The sequence below is a fragment of the Falco naumanni genome, chromosome 9 (assembly GCF_017639655.2).
Source record: "Falco naumanni isolate bFalNau1 chromosome 9, bFalNau1.pat, whole genome shotgun sequence".
NCBI classification, from domain to species: Eukaryota; Metazoa; Chordata; class Aves; order Falconiformes; family Falconidae; genus Falco; species Falco naumanni.
The window spans coordinates 1,444,622-1,466,335 of NC_054062.1; the positions used below are offsets into that span (position 1 = coordinate 1,444,622).

General features: G+C 50.3%; 1 protein-coding gene across 2 annotated transcripts in view; it reads right to left on the reverse strand.

The window, feature by feature from the left end:
- Nucleotides 1–21,714, reverse strand: part of COL27A1 (collagen type XXVII alpha 1 chain) — a 159,602-nt gene that overhangs the window by 80,569 nt on the left and 57,319 nt on the right. For both annotated transcript variants that reach the window (XM_040606985.1, XM_040606986.1), the window contains 4 exons: nucleotides 13,796–13,849; nucleotides 9,291–9,335; nucleotides 5,631–5,684; nucleotides 5,211–5,255 (listed from right to left, as the gene is read on the reverse strand). In XM_040606985.1, the coding sequence (XP_040462919.1) occupies nucleotides 5,211–5,255; nucleotides 5,631–5,684; nucleotides 9,291–9,335; nucleotides 13,796–13,849 (198 nt within the window). The remainder of the gene's footprint in view (nucleotides 1–5,210; nucleotides 5,256–5,630; nucleotides 5,685–9,290; nucleotides 9,336–13,795; nucleotides 13,850–21,714) is intronic.

The window sequence follows — 21,714 nt, forward strand, 5'->3', positions numbered from 1 at the left end:
TATTTTCCCGAGACTTTCTGCTTAGCAATACAAGGGGGGCCAACACAGCAAAACTACTGAGCCGTGTCCTTCACTAGTTACAGATGTCCTGATTCATAAAACTCCTTTATGTGAACAAGCAGCTAGGATTTCCTCCCCTTCCTCCACCTTTCCTCTGCACTCATCACATCATGTAGCCTTCTCAAGACCACTCTTTATTTCAGGGTTATCCAGTAATTCCACTTCTCATTGTAAGAGCAGATGGAACACTCTCTGCCACCTATCTTTGCCTCCATGAAAACATATAAAGGGAAATAAAAGGATGATTCATTTTGTGGGAAAAGTGAAGCTGTGAAAAACATCATTAAATTCTGCGGTACCAAGTTTTGATGGGGGATGCTGAAGGGATTGGCTAGCATCGGCGTGCTCTGTACTTGCTGCTCTAGCTGCTAGCTACAAAGATGTGATTTCTGCAGGAGAAGTGGGACGTTGCCCCTTATTCTAGTTCATGCCTGGGCTCCACCATACGATGCGTGCATTTGGGATTAACAAGCTGCGCTGTGTGGAATAGTGAGCAATGCAACAGAGGAAACAAAGTCCAAAAAGCAGTGAGAAACACCCTCTCGTGGAAGAGGAAAACCCTCTCCGTGTTGAGGTAGGTTTCTCCTCCTGCCACGGCAAAGGGGAATGGTAGCAGCGTTTCTGAAACATGCAGCGTTGCCGTGAGGACCTTCTCCCGGCTTGACCGAGGTGGCAGCCTCAGTCACCACGTGCCTGCTGCCCAGCCCCCAGTCATCGTGCCTAGGCTTCGCCAGCATCTGGCCTGACCGCTGCTGAGAGAGGGGGATGCTCCTCAGCTACAAAAAGACAAACCTGTACAAGGCCACATGCTTGGATGTGACCAGGACAGGTGGATTTCACAGGGAACTGCAGACATCTAACCAAACATTCATCAGCGCACCCTCAGACAGGCACCGTGAGCGGCACCCTGGAGCGGCGGGGCGGCCAGGCGTGGGCTGTGCTCCGGGCACCCTGTGCACCGGCACCTACGGCAGCTCCCGCAGCCCTGCGGGGTCCCAGGGGAGCAGCGCCGGGCTCAGCATGGGCAGCAACACGCGGGCACGCAGAAGAGGCCAAGTTCTGCAGAACTACAGCGTGAGGAAAAAGCCCATCCCCTGCCAGGGAGGAGGGGGGGGACTCTGGAAATCCCTGTTCCCCCTCAGACCTGAGCTGGTCCGTGAGTGGCAGCAGATGGAAGGTGTGAGGCCCCCAAGGCTGCTCTCATCTGCTGCGTTAGTGAATTACTAATTACAAAAGGTTACTGATTACTGTCAGCACGGAGCAGTGAGGTTGGTGCTCTCCGCCCCTGCTGACCCAGCATTTCAGATGCTGCCAAGTGCCTAGGGCTTCTCTTTTTTCTTTTCTCCCCCACCTCCCCTGCCCCCCAAACATGAAGTTTAACTCTATGTTTAACAGCTTTCTGAAAGCCACAGTGGAGAAGCGGGGAGAGCCAGTACATTTATGTGTCCCCCCCAGCCTTGTAATGGGAGAGAACAGCACTACTGCAATAATCCCTCACATTCCTTTGGGAAAAGCCTCGATTTCTAAATGGGCTTATCAGAAACTGCTTTCCAGAGAATCTTCGTAGAAGATTTAGCTTTCTGTAGGCTGGGACTCTCTGGTGTAAGGGGTTGATTTGCTGTCGGAATTGGCACGTTTAGTAAGGCTGACAGCTACTGTTGGCCGAGCCTGGGCATCATGTCTGCTCGTTAGTACCTGGATTCATTCATCTCACGCATTCACCACGCTTAGCATATGGCTCAGGTCTTTCAGAGGCATTTGAGGCACCCACTTGCAGTCTCAGGAAAGATGCTTGCACAGTTGGCTAATGGCAATTCAAGCCCTGCGAAAAATCATGTGTCTTCAAGGGTGTAAACAGGGCTCCTGGACTCTAGCACTGCTTTCTGCTGAACGGGCTGCGCATCGGCTCTGCACGGGACGCTGCCAGCCCTTCCTCCTCCTGCAGCACTCCTGCTGAATGCACCGCAGGAAAGCAGCACCAGCTTGGAACTCTGAAATAATTTGCTCTTCGAAGGAAACTCAGGGGCCTTATATGCTCATAGAGTGGTACAGTGGGATGGACACAGATGTGCAGGGAGAAGGTTTCTGCAGGCTGGCTGGACTGTCACCCCCAACTATTTAGCTAAGTTCAGCCTTGTAATTGCATCTTCAACATCCAGCAGAGAGGGGAACTCTGTTACTTGGGAGGTGACCAAGCCATGAATAAGGATCTCTGCAGAGGCAGTTTGCATACAACCGCGGTCTGGAATTGTTTCAAAAATGGCAAGAGGCAAACTTTCAAACTGACAGACAGAGAGTAAATACAAGATTCAGGGCAGCTGCTTATGTTTCCTCTGGTCATAGCAGTAAGGCAATTTTGTTTGAAGAAGAGGATGGAGGGTTATAATGAAGTCAAAATCTAATGGAGAGGAAAAGAATAGTAGGCAACCAGACAAAGCCTTCAAATAAGATGCCACAGCCTGAAAATAGAAATAGCAGCAGAAACTAACAGTGACAGGACTGGAGAGAGAGTACAGAAGGAAGCCTCCAGCACAAGTCAATCCCTCTGCTTTAGGCAGGGTCCTCCCTGTGACCCAAGCCCAGCCAGGCACTAAGTGAACACAGAGATCCTGGCTCTTCTTTCCTATATGTGGGATTTCCTTAAGTCAGAGATTTCTAAGATCAGCTTCAATTGAAAAGCATGTGGCCAAAACCAAGAGGGGCAAAGAAAGACTTATGATGTGGTTTCTTAATAAAGGCTGCAATAGGAAACATTTTCATTGAAACAAGGTAAATGGCAAGACAAAAGATGGTCCTGGCAAGAAGAGGGTCCAAGAGGCCAGGGGTACTCCCCACCTCCAGCCACCTCCTCCTCGCTCACTTCTGCAACTCAGGAGCACTCAGATGACATGAAGGGCATAAATGTCCTTTCCTTTTACCGCACATGCATTTAGACCACAAGCTCTTTTAAGGCCAAGTTTTTCCCTTGCTACAAACTAGGCAAAAGCAGCAAGACCAGATATCACTTAATTTCCTCATGGTACCAGAACATAAATTAAAACACAAATGTAAACAAGCTGCAAGAAGGGATGAGCATTTTTCTCATGATGCTCCAGTTGGAGTGAGAGAAAATAAAAAGGCTTAAAGGTGCCCTTCACTAAAGAAATGTGGCAGCGAGTAAATGAACACAACAGCCTTTTGATCAGTTGGAGAAGGGATGTATTATAAGCAGGGCCGACGAGCTGAACAGCAAGACCAACAAGTCAGAAAACCAAATAACTGATAAAACCACAATGCTATTTCAGGCCAAATTCTCTCCCAAATGTAAGGAGAGCTGATGAACTTTGTCTATACTCATGCAAAGAAGTGTAGCAAACTGGGATGCTTTGGCTAGAAACTGCAATGCCAGAGCTGCGCGCCTTCACCCGAGCGGCTGGGACTTGTGGCCAGCAGCGCCTGGGTGGGTCTGATATCCTCCTGCCTTCCATCTCCCAGCCCTCTGGCTGCTGGGCTCCGGAAAGGATACACGCAAGCTGTTTGGAAGCTCTCTCTGACTCTGAAATCATCATCGGTCTGATCTGAGTGTCTGATAGCACACAGGATATTTGAACGAAAGTCAACTGATAGGGACAGAGGAGGCTTGAGTAGGAGGGACGGTTTGTCAGTCTTGGGTTAGGGGAGGGCTGCAATGAAAGCCAGGAAGGAAATCTGCCTTGTCCAGGGAAAATGCCGTGGGAGAGGTAGCTGGGGAGGGAGAGGGAAGGTTTCCTGCACCTCAGGAGAGAAGCTGCAAGACTGGGCATGGAATTATTGGGGTAGGATGGATAATTCTGCACTTGGGAGTATTTTAAGGATAACTCTAGGAAGAGCTGCAAACCATTTGGTTAATATGAAAGCAGTGGCTGGAGAAACGCTGGGGATGAACAGAGCAGTCTGTGTGAAGTGATGGAGACTGTAATGTCCAGGAAGGTTTATTTTGCTAAACAATGATTTAAATATTGGCAATTTTTAAGATATTCAACCACTTACTCCAGGGAGCAGACAGAAGAGCCTACAGGCTCTAGGAACAGGTGTTGAGTCAAGAAACCAGCTACAGTGTCTTAAGCTTGTCCTAAAGAAAAAGTCCTTCTCTTGCCCTGTCCTTCCTCTCTGCCAAAGCGAAAAGGTGGTACGGGGGGGGGGGGGGGGGGGGGGGAAGGGAAACTGCAGACACAGGAGCCCTGGCAAGGTGCTGCTACAGTATCAGGAGAGTGGAATCAACTGGCTTGAACACTGCTTCCCCCATGTGCAGTTCTGGGCTGCTAAATCATTCTTTAAAAGCACACATCTAACAAAAGATTAAAACATCAGACAGGAGGAGGAAAATACACTTAATGGTCATTTTCCATTGCCCTCCTGAGCAACCAGAGCCAACAATAAATGACTGCACCTCCCACTCTTTTAGACTAAATAAACCCTAGAGTCGAGTATCTGTAGGATGACGGTCCTCATGACAGTAAGACATTTACACACACAGCTTCATGCTGATTTAGCTCAAGCTGCATGTCTTTGTGCCAGCAGCACTAAATCATCGCAATCAATGCCCTTCTCCTTTTTTCTTTTTCTAAAGTAATTTGTATCAGTTTGGCACAAGGCAATTTCCTCTCAGCAAGAAGCTGAACCGAGGTGAGCCTCTGAACAGGAGCAGAGGTACCTAACGTGGAACAGCTTTTCCTGGGCATCCAGCTGGTTTGCTTGATCCGTGAGCTTTGCTGCTTTGTCACATCACGTGTTTCCCCCAGATGCATTAATGCAAACTCACTGTCAGTGTTGTCATGTCCTCATCCTTGTCCTCCCCTCCCCATCCCATCATGTAATCAATATAAAACCATAAAAGACCAGTGAAACACCAGATAACCTTACAGTTACTGTCATCATCAGTGGGGGACAGAAGCTCCAAAGAGGATCTGAGCATAACTGGTCTATACTAGAACTCCATGAAAAGGGGGATGAGGCAGATATCGTAAAAGAAAGAAAAATCAAAACTGGAGTGCCAAGAAAGAGGGAGGGTGGGGGCAAAGAGACAGCCAGAGTGGAACCAGTACCATGGTGCTGAATAAGAAAGAGAAGCTAGAAAGGGGATTTCACATGCAAAATTAAAACACAGTGCAATAAGGGAGTATTCCGATCACCTTATCACCTTTCAGTCCATGTTCTCCAGGGTTTCCCATCAGCCCCTGAAACAAAAGAAAGTTCAGAGTGAGACTGAGCCACCGTGAAGACTTGCTCAGGTCTATGGCATCCATGTCCCTGATGGAGCTGGTGGCTCAGAGCCAGACTGCTCCCAAAGCGTGTTCCATCACACCTTATTTCAACACCCTTCATGGCCTGGAGGTTTGCAGGGAAAATGCCCCTGGGATTCTCCATTCACTTAGACCTACTGCAGACCACCAGTGGGATGTTGTGTTCGCCAGTCCTGTGCCTGGGTCAATGGGCAAGCACTGCTGCTACCCATCCTGTCTCTCGGGACAGTTATCATTACCCGAAGGAAGGACAGAACAATCTTCAGCCCTGCCATGAAGGGACAAGAGCTGACACAGCTCATCACTCACCTTTAAGCCTTTTGGTCCTGGATAGCCTATCGGTCCAACAGAGCCCATGTCACCCTAGTAAGAGAAAGAAAATTACTGACGTCATTAGGTGCAAACCCAACAGACAGCTGTATGTGGTGTGAAATCCCATTCTCCTATCTGGCCCCTTGGTATCCCTGAGGAATTGCACCACTGACAGCAGCAGAAGCAGCATCCTGGCACAAGTTGAGAGACTTCTAATGTGTAGACAACCTCTAAGCAAAAGCAGCACAGGGCGTTTTGCCTCGCAGGCATGTGAGGGAGGAAGGGCAGCTCCTATTCACACCCTGCTCTTGCCACAGAGAGATCCCAAAATGCCCCACCAGTAACCACTGGAGATGTGAGCTGTCCCCGGGATCGGCTCACCCAGCGCCCTGCGCTGCTGCTCCTGTGCCTGGGCACGGCCGCCGGGCAGAGCGTGCCCAGTGCCTGGAGAACGTGAGCATCCCGCTCCTGCCCACAGGCAAAACGGGTGTCGGGCAGCATGGTCAGACTCCAAAACCAGGAGCCTGAGTTCCTGGATCCACTTAAAAAAATTAGATAAAGAATTCAGCCTGGTAAATTAATGGCAAAATAGCGGAAAATTAATTAAGAAACCACCTTGAAGTCTGCTACTGTGGTAGGATCCAAGAAATTTTTCTCATGTTCTTCCTAACTTTTGAATCAATTAATTTACCTCTTCCACTACTTGAAAAATTAAAATTTTTGGCTGGACAATCCTGGAGTTTGTTTACTCTTGGTGAAGTTATCTGTGTTATCAGAAAGAAACTACCGCAGTATTCCCAAGTTCTCTGGAGGGAGTCTGAGGGTGTCTTAAAAAGAGGACAGACCCAAACAGCAAAAAAAGCAATAGCCAAGAAACGTGGGTCACTGCCAAGCTCTGATGTCTAAAAGCGATATGGGGAGGAGGTAAGGGCAGAGGTGTCTCATCAGCGTGGCCCCTGTTCCACAGGGAGAAGTCAGCATGGCATCGTGCCCCGGGGCTTGTACGGGGACCTGCAGCACCGGTGGACACAGGAGCGCACGGCGGCTGCCGGGACCTGCCTGCGCAGGCACAAAAGCAGCCTTCAGTGGCTGGCATGGGCACGCTCCGACTGCCTTCTGCCCGTGAGGAGAGCAGTGACGGAGTGCACCAGCCTCGCCTGCCACCTGTGAACAAACAGGGAGGGCTCAGCTGAAGGAGCGCTCCTCTGGTCAGCACTGCTGGGCCCGCAGCCACGCTGGGCTCCGGCCGCCTGAACAGACGCCCTTTTCATACCTCCCAGAATAAAGGCTTCTTGTAGAAACACGTTTACTTAAAGCTTTGCCCACACAGTTAATTAGGAGAGCAAGAGGCTTTAGTTACATCTAATTCTGCTCTTCAGCCTCTCTTAAACAGCAAACGCAAACACCTGCAGCGTGCGAGGCGGCAGCCGGGAACGCGGCTGGTGCCCTGGGGACCGCTGGAGTGGGGAGGGAAGGAAGCGAGCGAAGGAGGGCCAGCCCGCAGCAGGCGCCCAGCCGCCTTCTCCGTGCCCCACGGCGCGAGCCCGGTGCTGCGCATCCCGGGGAAGGAGCCTGGTGCTGCCCTACGGAGAGAATGGAGGATGGATGCGCTCCCTTCTCCTCAGGATGGAAGAGGTCACTCTCAGATCAGTCCCACTAGAGACGCCTCAGCATCCTGAATTCAGGAGCAGCATATTACCCTGGGACAAATGATCTGACTCAGTCTGACCTGAATCACAGATTGACATTTTTATCAGCTCTGGGTGGTACCAGCAGCCCAACAGGGGAAGACGGCAGCTGATTGCTACTGCTGCAGCAAGTGATTCCTGAAAAAACAGCTGCAAGGGAACGACTTTCTGCCTTAGAAATAAAGCTAGGAAGAGGCTCACAACAGGCATGATTATTTCTTCCCATGGATGGGCAGAGAGAAATAATATTCAAAGTTTAAGACAGACCAGGCTTAGCAGCAAAATAAGAACTGCTGGTTTTGCCCTTTTCCAGCAAAAGCATTACAACTTGGGATGTCAGTAAGAGACCAACACAAAAGGTCAAGACAGAAAAGGTGACAGATTCCAGGTATCTGGTGATGGAGCTGAATCCTGGTCTAGGACATGCAATGCTAGATCTTGGGGCCAGTCAGGGAAAAACCAAACCAGTTTAGTTGTACCTCACAAAGAATTTGGTGTCATTTGGGTAGCTGGAGCCAATGTGGAGCAAAAACATCGCGAACACAAAGACAGGTTAGAAACCACACGCTGCCTCTCCTCATTTCAGATCAGCTCCAGGCTAAACCTGTCCCTCCTGGCCCCGTGATCTGCCCCAAGCACATCACAGCATGGCACTGGCTGGGCCAGCGAGGACAGCAGGACAAGCAGCCTGCTGGCTCCATCATCTCTGGAAGGATCTTAATCACATTTACAGTGTCTGACCTTTCACTTTCTAACAAGTATCTGTGAGATAACAACAACCAGGTTAAGATAAATCTTTCCAAACACTAGGAGAAATGTGATGCAATTCGGACAATACCTCCAGTCGTGTCCTTTTAAACAGCAACCTTCCCCTTACAGCTCTTTGCCGAGAGCACGTCCTTTCTGCTGCTGCGGCTGAAGGAGCTGCTTTCAGCTCTGCTAACAAGGGGAAACGCAGACCTAATCCTGGCTCCGCGCAAAACTTTCTGAAGCCTTAATCCACCTGTGCCCCAGCTTCCCACCCGCAAGACAGGCATACTTGTTCCACCATATTCTCTGCTTTTCCTTCATGGACTCTAAGATTTCTGGGTTTATTTGTGATTGATTTCTGGATTTCTTTGTTCTATGTTTGTGCAACGTCTAGGGCAATTGGGGTTTCCATGTCGGCTGATGGAAATCCTGCAATTTAAGCTATGGAAAGGCAAAAGGAGAAGGTTTTTAACCATTCATTGCAAGTCAGGTTTTCATGGATCATCACAGCCGAGGAGGAATACTTTTGGAAGAATACTGCCATACTAACAGAGCCTACCACTTCTTGTGAGTGGAAGGAAATAACTTGAAACAAGTACTGAGACCTAAAAATAAACCCTAATATGTTCAGCTGGGCATTCACTAACCCCCAGCACAGCTGCCAGAGGATGAGTTGCCACCCATCCTTACAGCCATTTATCTTCTGCCGGGGAAGCGTGCAACGAAGGGTGGAATTTGGCTGTGTACGTAATTACCTGGATTAGTGATGGGATGATGAGAGTGCACATAAAATTCCTGTATACCCAGAGGACAGACGGTTCCTACCCATGGCCTCTCCAGTGAGCAGGAACTGTATGTTCCTGAGATTACTGCTTACAGGGACTCGCCTTTTAAAAGACAACAGTCCCTGGTGTGGAATGAATATTGCGCCTTTGAAGAAATACCCTGGTAAATGTTATCAAAAGGGTATGTTATCTAGGAGTAAGGGCACTCACAGCAAACCTTTAATCTGTTTCCTTCTGCTTAGCAAGGGTTTGCCCTCCTCCACCTCCCAGTCCACCAGGCAGCCTCCTTTCCCCCCAGACGTCACTCCCCCCCGTGCAAACAGCCACCCTGTTCGCTGCCCTGCCACGGGAAGAAGAAAATCTATGCGTAGTTATGCCGGCTGGAAGGGTTAAAGCCCCGAGAAGCCAGATCTCCATTTGTTTTTTGTACTTACAATGAGTCCAAGGACTCCAGGAGGACCTGGGGCTCCCAATTCTCCCTAAAAGGAAAGACAAACCGACATGGTCAGGACAGTTTGTAGACAAACAGAGGCTGAAAGGCAGCTCAGTGTTTCAGGAGCTCGAGGGAAGGGAAAGTATCGTCCCTCCCCCTTCCGTCCCCCCTCCAGCCCCTTCCCCAGCCAAAGCGATGGAGAGCTTCCACCTCAGCGAGCCGGCTCGCAGCACATCCCCAGACACAGGGCTGCTTGTTGGTCTGCAGCTCCTCGCAGGGCTGAGCTCCCCTCCCCGCAGCGGGCTGGATAAAAGCCGCATTTCACCGTGCAGGCAGGGCAGCGGGTGGGAGCCTGCCCCAGGTGGGGGGAAGGTGTGGGCAGGGAGAGGGACCGGCGTGGGGAGCGGGCATGGGGCAGCAAAGCCAAGGTGGGAAGGAGAGGGAAGCTGCTTAGCCATGGGAAAGGTGAGGTTTTTGGGGAACGGTTAAGGAACAATAAAACTCATAAGAGAAGGAGTACTTGGATGGAAATTAAACTGGATAACTTGGGGAGAGGGTATGCCAGCTTCTGGTGCTGGCTGATGGGCCCTGGAGCGTGTTTGGCACATGGGATGCTCTGAGGCTGCTCCTCCTGTATCTAACAGCTGGTTTGGGGTGAGGAACTGGCAACATCCTCGGCACTTTGCTTCAACCATCTGGGCTCCCGCCCAGACCATCGACTTGCCATTTCTTTCCTTTTCAGAAGAAGCCTCTAGACATCAGGCTGCAGCTGGTCTGTGGGGAGGTGGCTCAGTACCCCTGTCCCTGGAGCAGGGAGCAATCTGCAGGGAACCCAGCGCCTGCTTGGAGGACAAGTTGCTTTTAATCACACTGCAGAGAGCAGGAGATGGACTGCAGGGATTTCACCTCGGGTTCTGTGCTCATTTGCCATCTCTTACAGACTGCTCTCAAGCAGGGCATTTTGGAAAGCACCAGCTCCTCTTAGAGGCTTTTCAAGAGCCCCTCGGAGCTCACCATTCTGAGGGACAGACTGCTACCTGTGCTTCTGGGGCTGGTTTGAATTGTCAGCCTCACCACAAACTCCCTCTGTGCCGGCTTCCCGAAGACACCCAGGTGCCAGGAGTGCTGGCAGGTACCTGATGGCGTTTCCAGGTGAAGTGCAGCAGAGAAGCTGTGCCAGACCCACAAGTCACCTGTCTAGGTCCCTAAGTACTTTAGCAAACACGTGATGCTCAGCCCGTCCCTGTGTCTCCCTCGGTGGAGGGATGCTTGTCAGGGCACAGATCTGCGCTCGCACACCTCCGTCTCCAGCAGGGCCTCTCAGAACAAGTGCGCTGGAAATACTAAACTTCCCGTTGACTCAGGCAACCCTACCCCTGCTCTGGATCACACTGGCTACTTTCTTTGACAGACCAGCTCAGTTTATGGTGCACATCTGGTGGAGTCCCCTTCAGTGCAATAAAGCTCCCCTTTTATGGAAAGATTTGCCTGGTGAAAGAATGAAAAAGAAGGGGACGCAGCGTGACTAAACGTGCTCAGCCTCCTTGGGTAAAGGGTTACGTGTGTTTATTTTATGGGAAGTGGAGTAAAGGACTATTGGGCAAGCACACACAAAAAGCGTTTCATAATCTCAACCAGTCTAAAATTGCTTTTTTATGGCTGGTTCCTTTCCTGCATATTTGGGACATCTGTGGAGCAATTGTTCCTCATGGGTGGGATTTCTGCATCCTCTGAGCTACTGTAATAAGGTCGGCTTCAAGCTTTTAGTCAAGGCCGGGCATTACTGTGCTCAGCAAGAAGAGGAAACGTCCCCGGGAATGCTGAGCACTGGAGCTGCACGGTGGCCTGGGTTTCCCAGTAAGTCCTGCAGGCTCTGAGGGTGGCTGGGATGCAGACTGGGTGGACAGTCAGCTCTTGGTCCCACCAGACGCAGAAGGGACTGCCTAGATTTCCAAGTTATGTCATGTGGGTATTCCTCAAGAGAAAGGGTAGATGTGGAAATGCATGGCCTCATGCCTAGCACAAGAGGATTTCCTCTTGGAAGGGGACAGGGGGACTCCCCTGGGAGATGTGGACAGGACCAGTTGTTAATTCGAGCCATTCCCTGGCCTGGGAAGCAGAAGACTTACAGGTGCTCTTCCCTGGCTACCAGTAACGACAGGCTGGTCCCTGACCTGCAAGGGAAATCGGGCTCTGTTCTTCTTTTTTCAGTGCGTGAACCGGGCACTGGGACAAGAGACAAGGAGATGAATCAACAGTCCTTTCCCATGTCTAATTCCTGTGATTAAGAGACTAATTGGAGTGGCTAAAGCGCTCCGGGAACGGGGGATCAGGAATGTGATGGCTCAACAGTTCTCAGCAAGTTAGTAGGGGGGAAAAACGTCCCTGTGGCTGGAAGTCTTTGCTCTGTCTGGACGGGACGGAAAGCAGATCAGAGGCTGCCGGCTGCAGCCATCCCCAGGCAGCGGCAGAGGCAGCGGCAGTGGCAGTAAGTGCGCAGCGGATCAGAAGAGGACGGGGCAGCCCAGGACCCGTGGCAGCCCGCCCGCCTGCCATTTAGCTGCACGGTCTACCTAGCAAACTCGGCATATTTGTGTGTTTCACAAACAGACTTTCTGGCATTTTGCTGCGTCTGTGACTCCACTTGTGACCCTGTGAACCTCCCTTTAAGTCAGCCGAAACAGTCTGTTTTCATTCTACAATCTCCAAGGCACATTAATATTTAAAAGCCGTTGATAAGATGAAAGAAGAGCAATCCTTCTGGATGAATTAACGGAAGGGACATTTGCTTCTCTCCGATGTTCTGGGAACTGGCATTCAGCTAACATTGAGCGCATCTTCTGAATGGGGCTTAGACAACTTGCGAATTTAAAAGAAAACAAAACAAGTTATTTGGATAAAAAAAGTCCTTCTGACCTCCAGGATTCCTTCTCTTCCTGGTGGGCTGGCTGGAAATAGCAATACAATCTAGAAAGTCTTCTGCTTTGAGACTAGTGATTCCACTCTGACCCATGACTTAAGTTGACTGAAGGATGGGAAACGTCCTACAGAAGTATTCCTTGGGAATCTAATTCTTTCAGTTCACTGCATGTGTGACTCTTGTGCTGAATTCCCACAAAGGCTGGAGTGTAGCTGAGCTTGGCACGGTGATTACAGTTGCTTATGAAAATAACTTTTAGGCTGCATATATGACAAATGGGAACTTGGAAGACACATGCGGAGCGGATTACTTTAAACAAATGATTCCATCAAACACCCAGAGCAGCACTGTGATTACGTGTCAATAACCAAGACAGCAGGAATTTCAAAGATTGGTCAGTACTGCTCACGTGCTAATTGAGGGAGAACCAACAAAGTAATTCAGAAAACAATTTAGAATAATTAATACATCTGAGAACTTTTGCAATCCACAAGGGCATGTTTTGTGAGTAGTGGAAAACACAGCACACACCCAACTGTTTGGCACAAAGTGCTACAAGGACAGAGCAAAATAAACTTATCAGCATCCAGCTGCTTAAATGGTCTCTGTGACCATCCTCATCGAATTCCCAGGAGACACATCTCCCACTCTTAGAAAGCCAGCAGGGGTCAGGTGAAGATCGGAGAGAGGCCACGAGCTCAGGAGCCTGGAGCCTTCTCCCCGCGCAGTCGGGGCGCTGGGGCACAGGGCAGGGCAGCAGAAGCCTGGGCTATGGTGCCTGTCTCCCAGCGCTCCCAGGCACTGCAGCAGGGAATGTGGCGTTTTCTGCACCAGTATTAACAACCACTTTGGATGAGGAAAGGTACCGAGCTTGGTACTTCAGCAGCTTACTCCTACAGGCTCGCGAGATGCAAACCAAGCAGTACCAGCCTGCATCACAAAATGGAATGTGGCAAAAAGGAGAGGAAAACGCCTCCTTCTCTGTGTACCTCAGACCTCTACGCACCTGCCTGCATGGCCTGCTCCTCTGAGGGTTCACGTGCATCGTGTGCACTCGAGTAGCCATCTGTGGTGCCTCACAATGACATGCCCCTCTGCCTGTGGGCCCATGTCTCCCTGCTACGTTCATACAAAGCTTCACCCAGAGCACACCAGTCAACAAGGTGATCCCTGCAGCTGTCGCAGGCTTTGCACCAGGCCCTGTGGCACGGACAACACGCTCCCACCACTGCCTGCTCCTCAGGAGCAACAGCCCTACCTCTTCTCTCCTGATCTGTCTTCCAGTCATACCCTCAGGATGAGAAAGTATCTATCCAGACCAAGGTGCAAGAAAGGCAACAGGCGGAGACAGAAAGCAAATGGCAACGTGATGACCTTGAAGTTACAGGGTGCTGAACTGAACGTAAGAATTTGCAGCATGCTTGAGCCGGGCAGGGATGTGCGTTTGTTTTTCAGGAGGGACAAAACCCAAATGCTAGCAGCCGCCACCAAACTTAAAAGCTTCTTCCCACACTAACTAGCGTGATGCAGTACAGTGTGCTGTGTGTTGCAATAGAAAGGAAGAAAGGAAAAAGCTACCAACTTACCGGGTTCCCATCGATGCCTGGAGGTCCTCGTTCCCCAAAATCACCAGGAAAACCCTGAGGAGAGGAGGCAAACACAAGTATTAGTTATTGACGCACCCCGGTGTAATGACAGTCAGCTTAAGAACTGCTCCCCAGGCACTCTTTGCAGCACTGTGGTAGAAGCGGGTCACAAGGAAGCGTGAGCCGACCAGCCTGCCTGTCCTCATCCAAACCACCCTTGTTCCACCAGCACATGTGCTCAGCGAGAAGCTCTGCAAGGCCCAAAGCTCTGATTCACTCACTGCTCTCTCCTGGGGCCAATGAAGGGTAACCAGAAGTACTGTTTACAAGGCTCAGCCGCGAGCTGCACATTAACTAACAGGAGCCTGGAGAGGAGGAATCAGTGAGGACACAGGAAGGATTTCCCTTGGCCACACTATGAGAAGTGCACAATGTTGAGGCTGCTGGATTGAGTTGTTCCCACCTTGTCTTGCAGGCTATGCCCAGCCCTCGATCAGCCATGCCTTTTCTAAGCACCCTTGTCAGCCCTGGGCACGCTCCACACGGCAGGCAAGGCTTTTGCAGCATCGTTTTAGGAAGACAACAGGAGTATGCACAGCAGAGAGAAGGGGTAGAAATCAGCGCTGCTGTCCTCTTTTTGTTTCACCCAAGTACTCCAGTATGTCCAACAAGGAATATGCAGCCCTGAAGATTACGCTGTGTAGTTTACACATGAAATGACAATTGCACATTTGGAAGATCAAACTCTGTATTGGAAGATACGGTGCTTTCTAGCCTCTTTCAGGAAGAAATATCCTACTGATAGGATGCTTCCTTAAAAGCCAATACTTCCTTAAAAGTCAGTCCCCAATCCCTTGATGTTCTGACCGAATTCATAAACCTCACTGCAATGACTATCCTCAAAAATGGATTGTCAATCTGAATTATTTCATCCTGTCTACTAACACAATCACTTTAACAGTACTCCCTTCTCATAGGATAGCTGAATAGCATAATGCCTGTTGGAGCCCATGCAGATGCTTAATGGAGCTGATCAAAGATGCCTAGTGAATTCACTCCAATGCATTCACAACCTTCCAGCTTGCCAGAGGAACAAACGGTTCCAAGCTCATTACGGTCCACACCCCAGAGCTGTGAAAGACCATGTTTACTACATGAAAAAGTCACCACAAAAGACTTCTTCATCATCTCATTATATCCGATACAAATTTGGAAGACTTCAAACAATTATAGAAAAAGGAGTGGAGGTACTGAGCCAGAGCCAGAACATGGTGGTGCAACACGTTCTCTCTCTTACTTGTAGACGGGCCCTGCGCTCCCCCGAGCCCCCCCAGCTCCCTTCTGCAAACAAACCATCGCGCAGCTCGCTCTTCCCTGTCCTCTTGTGCTCGGCCTCCCTCAGGACGCTCAGCAGCGGGGTACACAACCTCCGGCGTTAGCAAACCCTCCCAGTCACTGCAGCGGCATTGTCAAGGAGGAAGCAGTCGAGTTTAAGATGGATTGGCCTCAATTTTCCCCTGAGCTTGAACTTTGTTCAGCAAATGACTGGCAGGGAGCAGGCTGCCAGGGGCGATCAGGGACCAGCTCAAACAGCAGCAGCTTCAGGGCTGACTCTGAACTTCAGCTGCAGCAGAGGGTGCTTGGGGGAGGCTGTGACACTGAGGTAAGAGCGCTGTGACTCTCCCCTGCCTTTCCCTGCATACCCCTTCAGATGGAGTGAGATAAAACACGACACAGCATCCACCTCCTTCGACTCCGAGTCAAAAGGGGACTCGTTCCCTGCTGGAGGAGCTCCCCATGGACACAGCGGACGCAGAGCCTAACCCCAGGCTCTGACTCCTGGACTCGGTTAATTTGGCCAGGGTTAAAATCCTGCTTTGTTCCCCACACTGTTCTGGCTGTGGCCATCAGGATGGAAAGCTAAGGGATATATTTGCATGTAAAAGGCTTCCTAGCCAGAGCGTCTACCTCGTGCTTCAGTTCAGAGCAGGAACCTGTGAAGCAAAGCCCTAATCACCCCCTCTCCCTCTTCTGTTCGCGGTGGGGCAGTCTTGGGGAGCAGGCAATGCTGCTTAGGGGAGGCTACACCAGAAGATGGGCTCCAGAGACACACCAACAAGCTGCAACTGCTAGCGGGTGAGTTACTTCTGACTCAAACACAGTAAAAGTGATTTACACCCTTCTCTGGCTCCACCAGACCATGGGACACAAAGGACAACACGACCACCTTCTGGGCTAACTGAGCTTAAGAGACAGGGACGGAGCAGACGGGGAGAGGACAGCCCTTGCGAGCCAGAAGGATGCTCTCTCTTCCTGCCTGCTCCCCTGCATACTATATGAACACTGGGCACCTTGGAAAAGCAAACCTGAGGGAAGCAAAATGCAACAGCCAACAGAAACATGCTATCTAGAAACCCATCGGTGCTGAAAACTGAAATGATCACAACAGACAGAACAGGAAAAGCTATACTGGGAAGCTCTGCAGTCAAAGATGTCATCCAAGACCTGCCTTCACCTTTGAGGGTTTACAACTCCTGGTCAACGCAACTAGGTAAAAAGATACTTGGACAAATCTAAAGTGAGAGATGGGAGATCTGTTTAAGACAACCAAAATTTTGCCACCAACTTCAGAGCCAGCATTGCGCCTGCTTTGTACCCATCCCCTAGAGCAGTCGGTATGCACTTCTGAACGGACACAAGCTATCGCTTGCTTGCTTGGATTCAATATGTCTATTTTATAGGCACCACTGCAAACAGGAAAGTTGTCTGCCTTTTTCCAGCTGGGCACTACATCCCTCAAGCCTGTGCACATGCCAAGAAGCTGTGGTAAGCAACCACTGGAAACAGCCTTCTGCCATCTAGAGACAAAGACGTCAAATATAACAAGAAGGCAGGGGGGGGCTACAATTTTCTTTAATGAAAAAAAGGGGAAAAGTAACTTTGCTACATGCTGAATCAATAAGATCAGAACAGAAATGTGTAGGAAAAACTCATTGCTCAGGGAAGAAAAAAAAAAAAAAAAGACTGCCTTGGAATATTTTGCTGTTTACAGTCAAACAACTTGCCAAGGAAAATGTGAGTGTGCATAGACTGATACTGTACTTACGCTGCTGCAGATTTCAGCCCCAGCCTTCAGCATTCCCCCAGCTGCATCCTTCCTTTCTCCGAGGGCAGAGCTGGGTGCAGAGTGACCCACGGATACCACTGAGCAGCCTGGCCCTGGGGCCGCTGAGGTGTCTTCTGTCAAGCTAAGGTCTTGCCAATGTGGGAAGGTTTTACTACTTTTAATAGTACAATTAAACTGATATTGCTGCAGCAGCATAATACCGTCTAGAGGAATGCTTCCTCCAGACTAAAAGTATTTGTTAAATTTGGTTTAAACCTCTTCCAACACAACACAAACAATGCACTCCTCTGCCAGAACAAAAGTGTCCGGATAAGTAGCTACTTAAATTCATGTTTCCCACTAATCTCTTTTTATGTCTCAGTGTCTAGTACTGACCTTGTTGCTTAAAGATAAAGATGTAGGAGATTTGAGGTGCTTGGTAATAGAGGTAACAAAAAAAAAATCTAGCTTTTAAACAGGCTTTCCAACAGTATATCTCCAAGTATTTAGAAAAGGAGATTACCCCTGTCTGGAAGGCAGAGAGCTGAGCACCTGAGGTCACTTGGCCAGTGCTACCCAGTAAGCAGAAGATTCAGCGATGACACCCATTCACAGCACACCGTGACTGTCCCCACAGAGCCCAGGTTTCTGCCCATCCTCAGGATGGGATGGCAAAGGGTCAGAGCAGGAGGCAACAGAGGAAACCCAGAACAGCGTGGGCTGGCATCATTGCTGCAACAGCCAGGCCCACGACAACACGCAGCACTGAAGCCCCATCGTTGCCAACACCTGATTGTCCTTAACACGCCATCTGCTCCGCTGGCATGAGCACCCCTCCCAGCCTGGGCTCACAGATCTCTGGGGTGGTGGGTGGTCCCCTGGTAGATTTTGGCCCAAGCTGTAAAACAAACCCAGAGGAGACAAATGGAAAGAGTAGCTTCAATTCAGCTAACCCCAGGCATCCCAGCCCAATATTTGAGCTTGGCAACACATGTATTAAGTCTTTTGCATGTTAAATGGGACCAAAGCTAGTGACTGTGGCATTAAGGAGGATACTTCAGCATCCGTACAGTTTCCAAAGACCCAAACCAGGTTGTGAAAGCTATCCCAACACAGCCCTGTGCACAGCAGGAAACAATCAATCTTCTAAGCCCCCAATGAAAGAGCAAGCACTTTCTTTCCATGGGGTAAGCAGTAGCAGTTTAAACCACAATAACAGTTCCAGCGACCACAGTGTCCTAATTCACTAGATCTCAATGTCTGTAAAAGCTATTTTTTCCAGTGACCCTCTCCTCCTGCTTGAGCCTAAAGGATAGAGATGTTCCCCCAAACCAAAACTAGCACTATTCAACCGAAACAAGCAGCTGAGGAATTACAAGTCAACCTTGTTATTCCATTCGTTTCGTTCCCGTAAGCAACACCACCTCTCCTGTCCCGTGAAATGCTCCAGCAGCCTGAGGAGCCCAAACTGAGGGAGAACACTCGGGGCAGGAAGCGCATTTTATGGTGCTGGCGGACAGGCAGGTCGCAACTGGCAGCCCATTACAGGAGACTTGCGAAAGAGACTGAAGAGCCCAGCGCATTCAGTCTCCTGACCTTCCCAAAGCGAGTGCAGAGGGTTTTTTGGTACAGAAAATCCATCGTTTTTCAGGGTGCAGCTGTTTTTCCAGGACGACTGGTCCCTGGAAATTATGCTCAAGAATTGGGACAGCGAGGAAAAACACCCTAGTGAAAAATATCAAGCCACACACCCTGCCCGCTCTGTGGGAGGGAGAGGACATGCCGAGAAGGACCAGGACACGGAAGGGATGGCAAAAGGCAGCAAAGCTAGGAGAAGAATGCTCAGCTAACAAGCTCTGTTGGCCAAGAGCCAGTGGGGTGCTCCTCCACAGCGGCTGAAGTCAGGTTATGACAAAACTTTTGGCTCTATCTCACAGCTGGGAAATACAGAAAAAAGATGGGGAAAAAGGGTCGGGCTGAATGGATTTCACATTGTCTGAAGGAGAAGTTCAATGAAAGAAGTGAGATGAAGCTTGAAGAGGAGTTGGAGGAAAAGCATACAAGCAGATGCTTTGCACTAAGCAAGACCCAGGTGCTCCTGTGCCCTGCTGCTCCCACCCCAAGCAGAGCTTTGCAGTGGTTGCAGTGTGTCCTCACCGCACTCGGTGAAGCCGAGGAACCACAATTAGCGAGGGAACAGAGACAGAGACGCAAACTGATTTGTCCCAGGTAACACTGAGAAGTCTGAAGCTGGACTAGTAACTAAATCTCTGTCTTTGAGATCCTACAATAGTGCCTTAATTCCTTTTCACCCACGCTCCCTGCAAAGGGCATCCTTTCATGTGCCAGGAGACTCCTGCTGAGAACAACCAGACCCAGGCAGACACTGGAACCAGCTCCTCCTGCACCAGGGGATTACATCCCCCCCCACCTCCCCTTCCTTTCTTGCTTTGCTTAAAACAAACCGAGCAGCCTGCCCTTCCTTGCTGGTGTCAGCTAAAGGGCTGCTCCTGGTCCGAGCAGACACCACTGCTCCTTGTCTCTCGTCCCAGGAAGCAGCTGTACTTGGGGAAGCAGAGACCGGCGAGATGCACCGTGTCCTTTGCCTCCCCGAGGCCTTTTCAGGTGTGCACATGTGGGTGGGTGTGTTGTATGTATACAGCATCTGATTCAGTTTAAAACACTTTCCCTGATGGAGTAAGGGAGGCAGTCTGGCAGCTGCTGCTCCGAGGAATCCTGGCGGATCTTCACGCCAACAGAATCCTTCTCCAAAAATAGGATTTTATTTTCCTGTTGGCTGAAGGTGAAGCTGCTCAATCCAACCAGCCCTCCTGTCTTGTCTGTGAAAGACTCTATTTGCCAGTTGGCTCTGGCCAGGTGTATCGCTGCCCAGGAGTCTCCCCACGGACAGAGCTTGCAAGTCAAACAATTAAAAAAAAAAAACCCAAACCAAAAAAAAAACCCACCCCCAAAAATGGTGGTGGTGAAGCAGGGCTGAGGTTGAGAGAAGGCATTCACTGGAAAAAAAAAAAAAAAGTAGGAGAATAAAATAAACAAGTGTAGCTTATGTTGGCAGCCTACGCCTCCGAGAGCATTCTTGGTGGAAAGCGCAGACGTGAGCCCCTCCGCAGGTGGGCGCGAAGGCCGGCAGGCTGGCTCGGACCCAGCGCCGGTCCCTGGCATGGTGAGAGTCACCCTAAAGGGAGCCTGGCAAACCCCTGCTCGCTGCCTTTACTCCACACCGCTACACAAGAGCCTTTGCCTTCTTCTCAGCCTAGACCTGGGACCGTGGCAGTTTCCACCCCTGCAAAGCAGGAGATGCCATCCCCAGCTGGATACGGGGCTGACAGTCCTGCTGCAGGGCTGTTCCCGTGCCACAGGTTTGCTTGCTGTCTCTCCAGGAGGCTTCACAGCTCCGTGACACATCCTTTCGATAAAGATTTCATGGCATTTTTAAACATAACTATCCCTCTATCTGTGGGGGCACAGCTCTCCAGGGCAGCCCATTCCACCCGAACACAAGCAAAAGTCCCCTGAAGCCCCTTCAGCCAAAAATCACTGGAGCACGGCAGTTATTCATTAAAGAAGAGGTACTGTGAAATGCTGTTACCAGTTTCCCAAACCTCAACTTGTGTGGTGCAGAAGACTCTCGCTTGGTTCACTCCAAATGCAAGGAAGGGCCTCGGCTGCATCCAAAGCACAGAAAGGACTGGAGCAAGAAGGGAGGAATTGTTTATCGTCTTAGTCCCTACAGAGAGGAGCAAAATTTATTTTCTGAGCGATCTGTGGTTATGCCAGCCTTTCCAGACACATGGCAAACCACGTGCCCCCATTGTCTGTGTGGACAACAGCTGAGGCTGCGTACCTTGGCAGAGTCCCATGCACTTAACGTTCACCACTAAGTTATCTTAGCTGTACATCAAAAGGTCGGGGGAACCTGCAAAACGAAACCTTCCTAACCCAAAAGCAGCCCCGCTTTTGCTATCTGGTGTCTCCCACAAGGCAATGCCTTTTCACGCGATGCAGCAGCCCACCTATATTGGTGGGGAGTGCAGAGGTATCACGGGCACTTCTAACAATTTATCGGATGAAAAGGAAAGAATATGTTGAGACTTGGTGTTCACTGGGAAGCAGGAGTTAAGACATTAACTTTGTAAGTCAACATGGAAGACGACAGCAGACATGAAAAACAGCCTGGCAAGAAAGTGCCGCCGCATTACAAGCTGAGAGCTGGCAAGGGGGACCCCGCCTGTGGTCAGCTCATGGAAAACGGATGCCAGATTCGGCAGCTTGCCACCACGTTGATGCTCACAACAAATACTGAGGCCACGTTAGAGTGGCTGCCAGATCTCTGCTGGCTCCCACAACCTCCACGCTGTGGATGACGGGCAAAGGGAAAGGAGACTTCTGGACTCACCTGTGTGCTGATCCCCAATACATAAAATCCACATGCTACCTTATAGCACCTCTTCCTTGACACCTGAGCAGTAATCCTTGGGATTTACATGCAAAGTTTCAACTACTAAACTCAAAGGAGAATCAAGCCTGTTATCCCTGTTTTGCACACAGCCAAGAAGAGACAAACAAGTTGTCTGAAGCTGCATGCCACGGGGAGAAAGCAGGTCCTGTATCCTCTTCCCCCTCGTGGGCAGTCATCGAGCAATGCAGCATCTCCCCACCTTGCCCTGGCAGGCTCCAGCCACTCTCCCAGGCAGCGGTGTCAGCCTTCCCGGCCACGCACCCTGAGCACAAACCCTCCCTCTGTGCCTGCTGCTTACACAGCCTGCTCCTCCTGCCAGGCTATCCCCTCGGA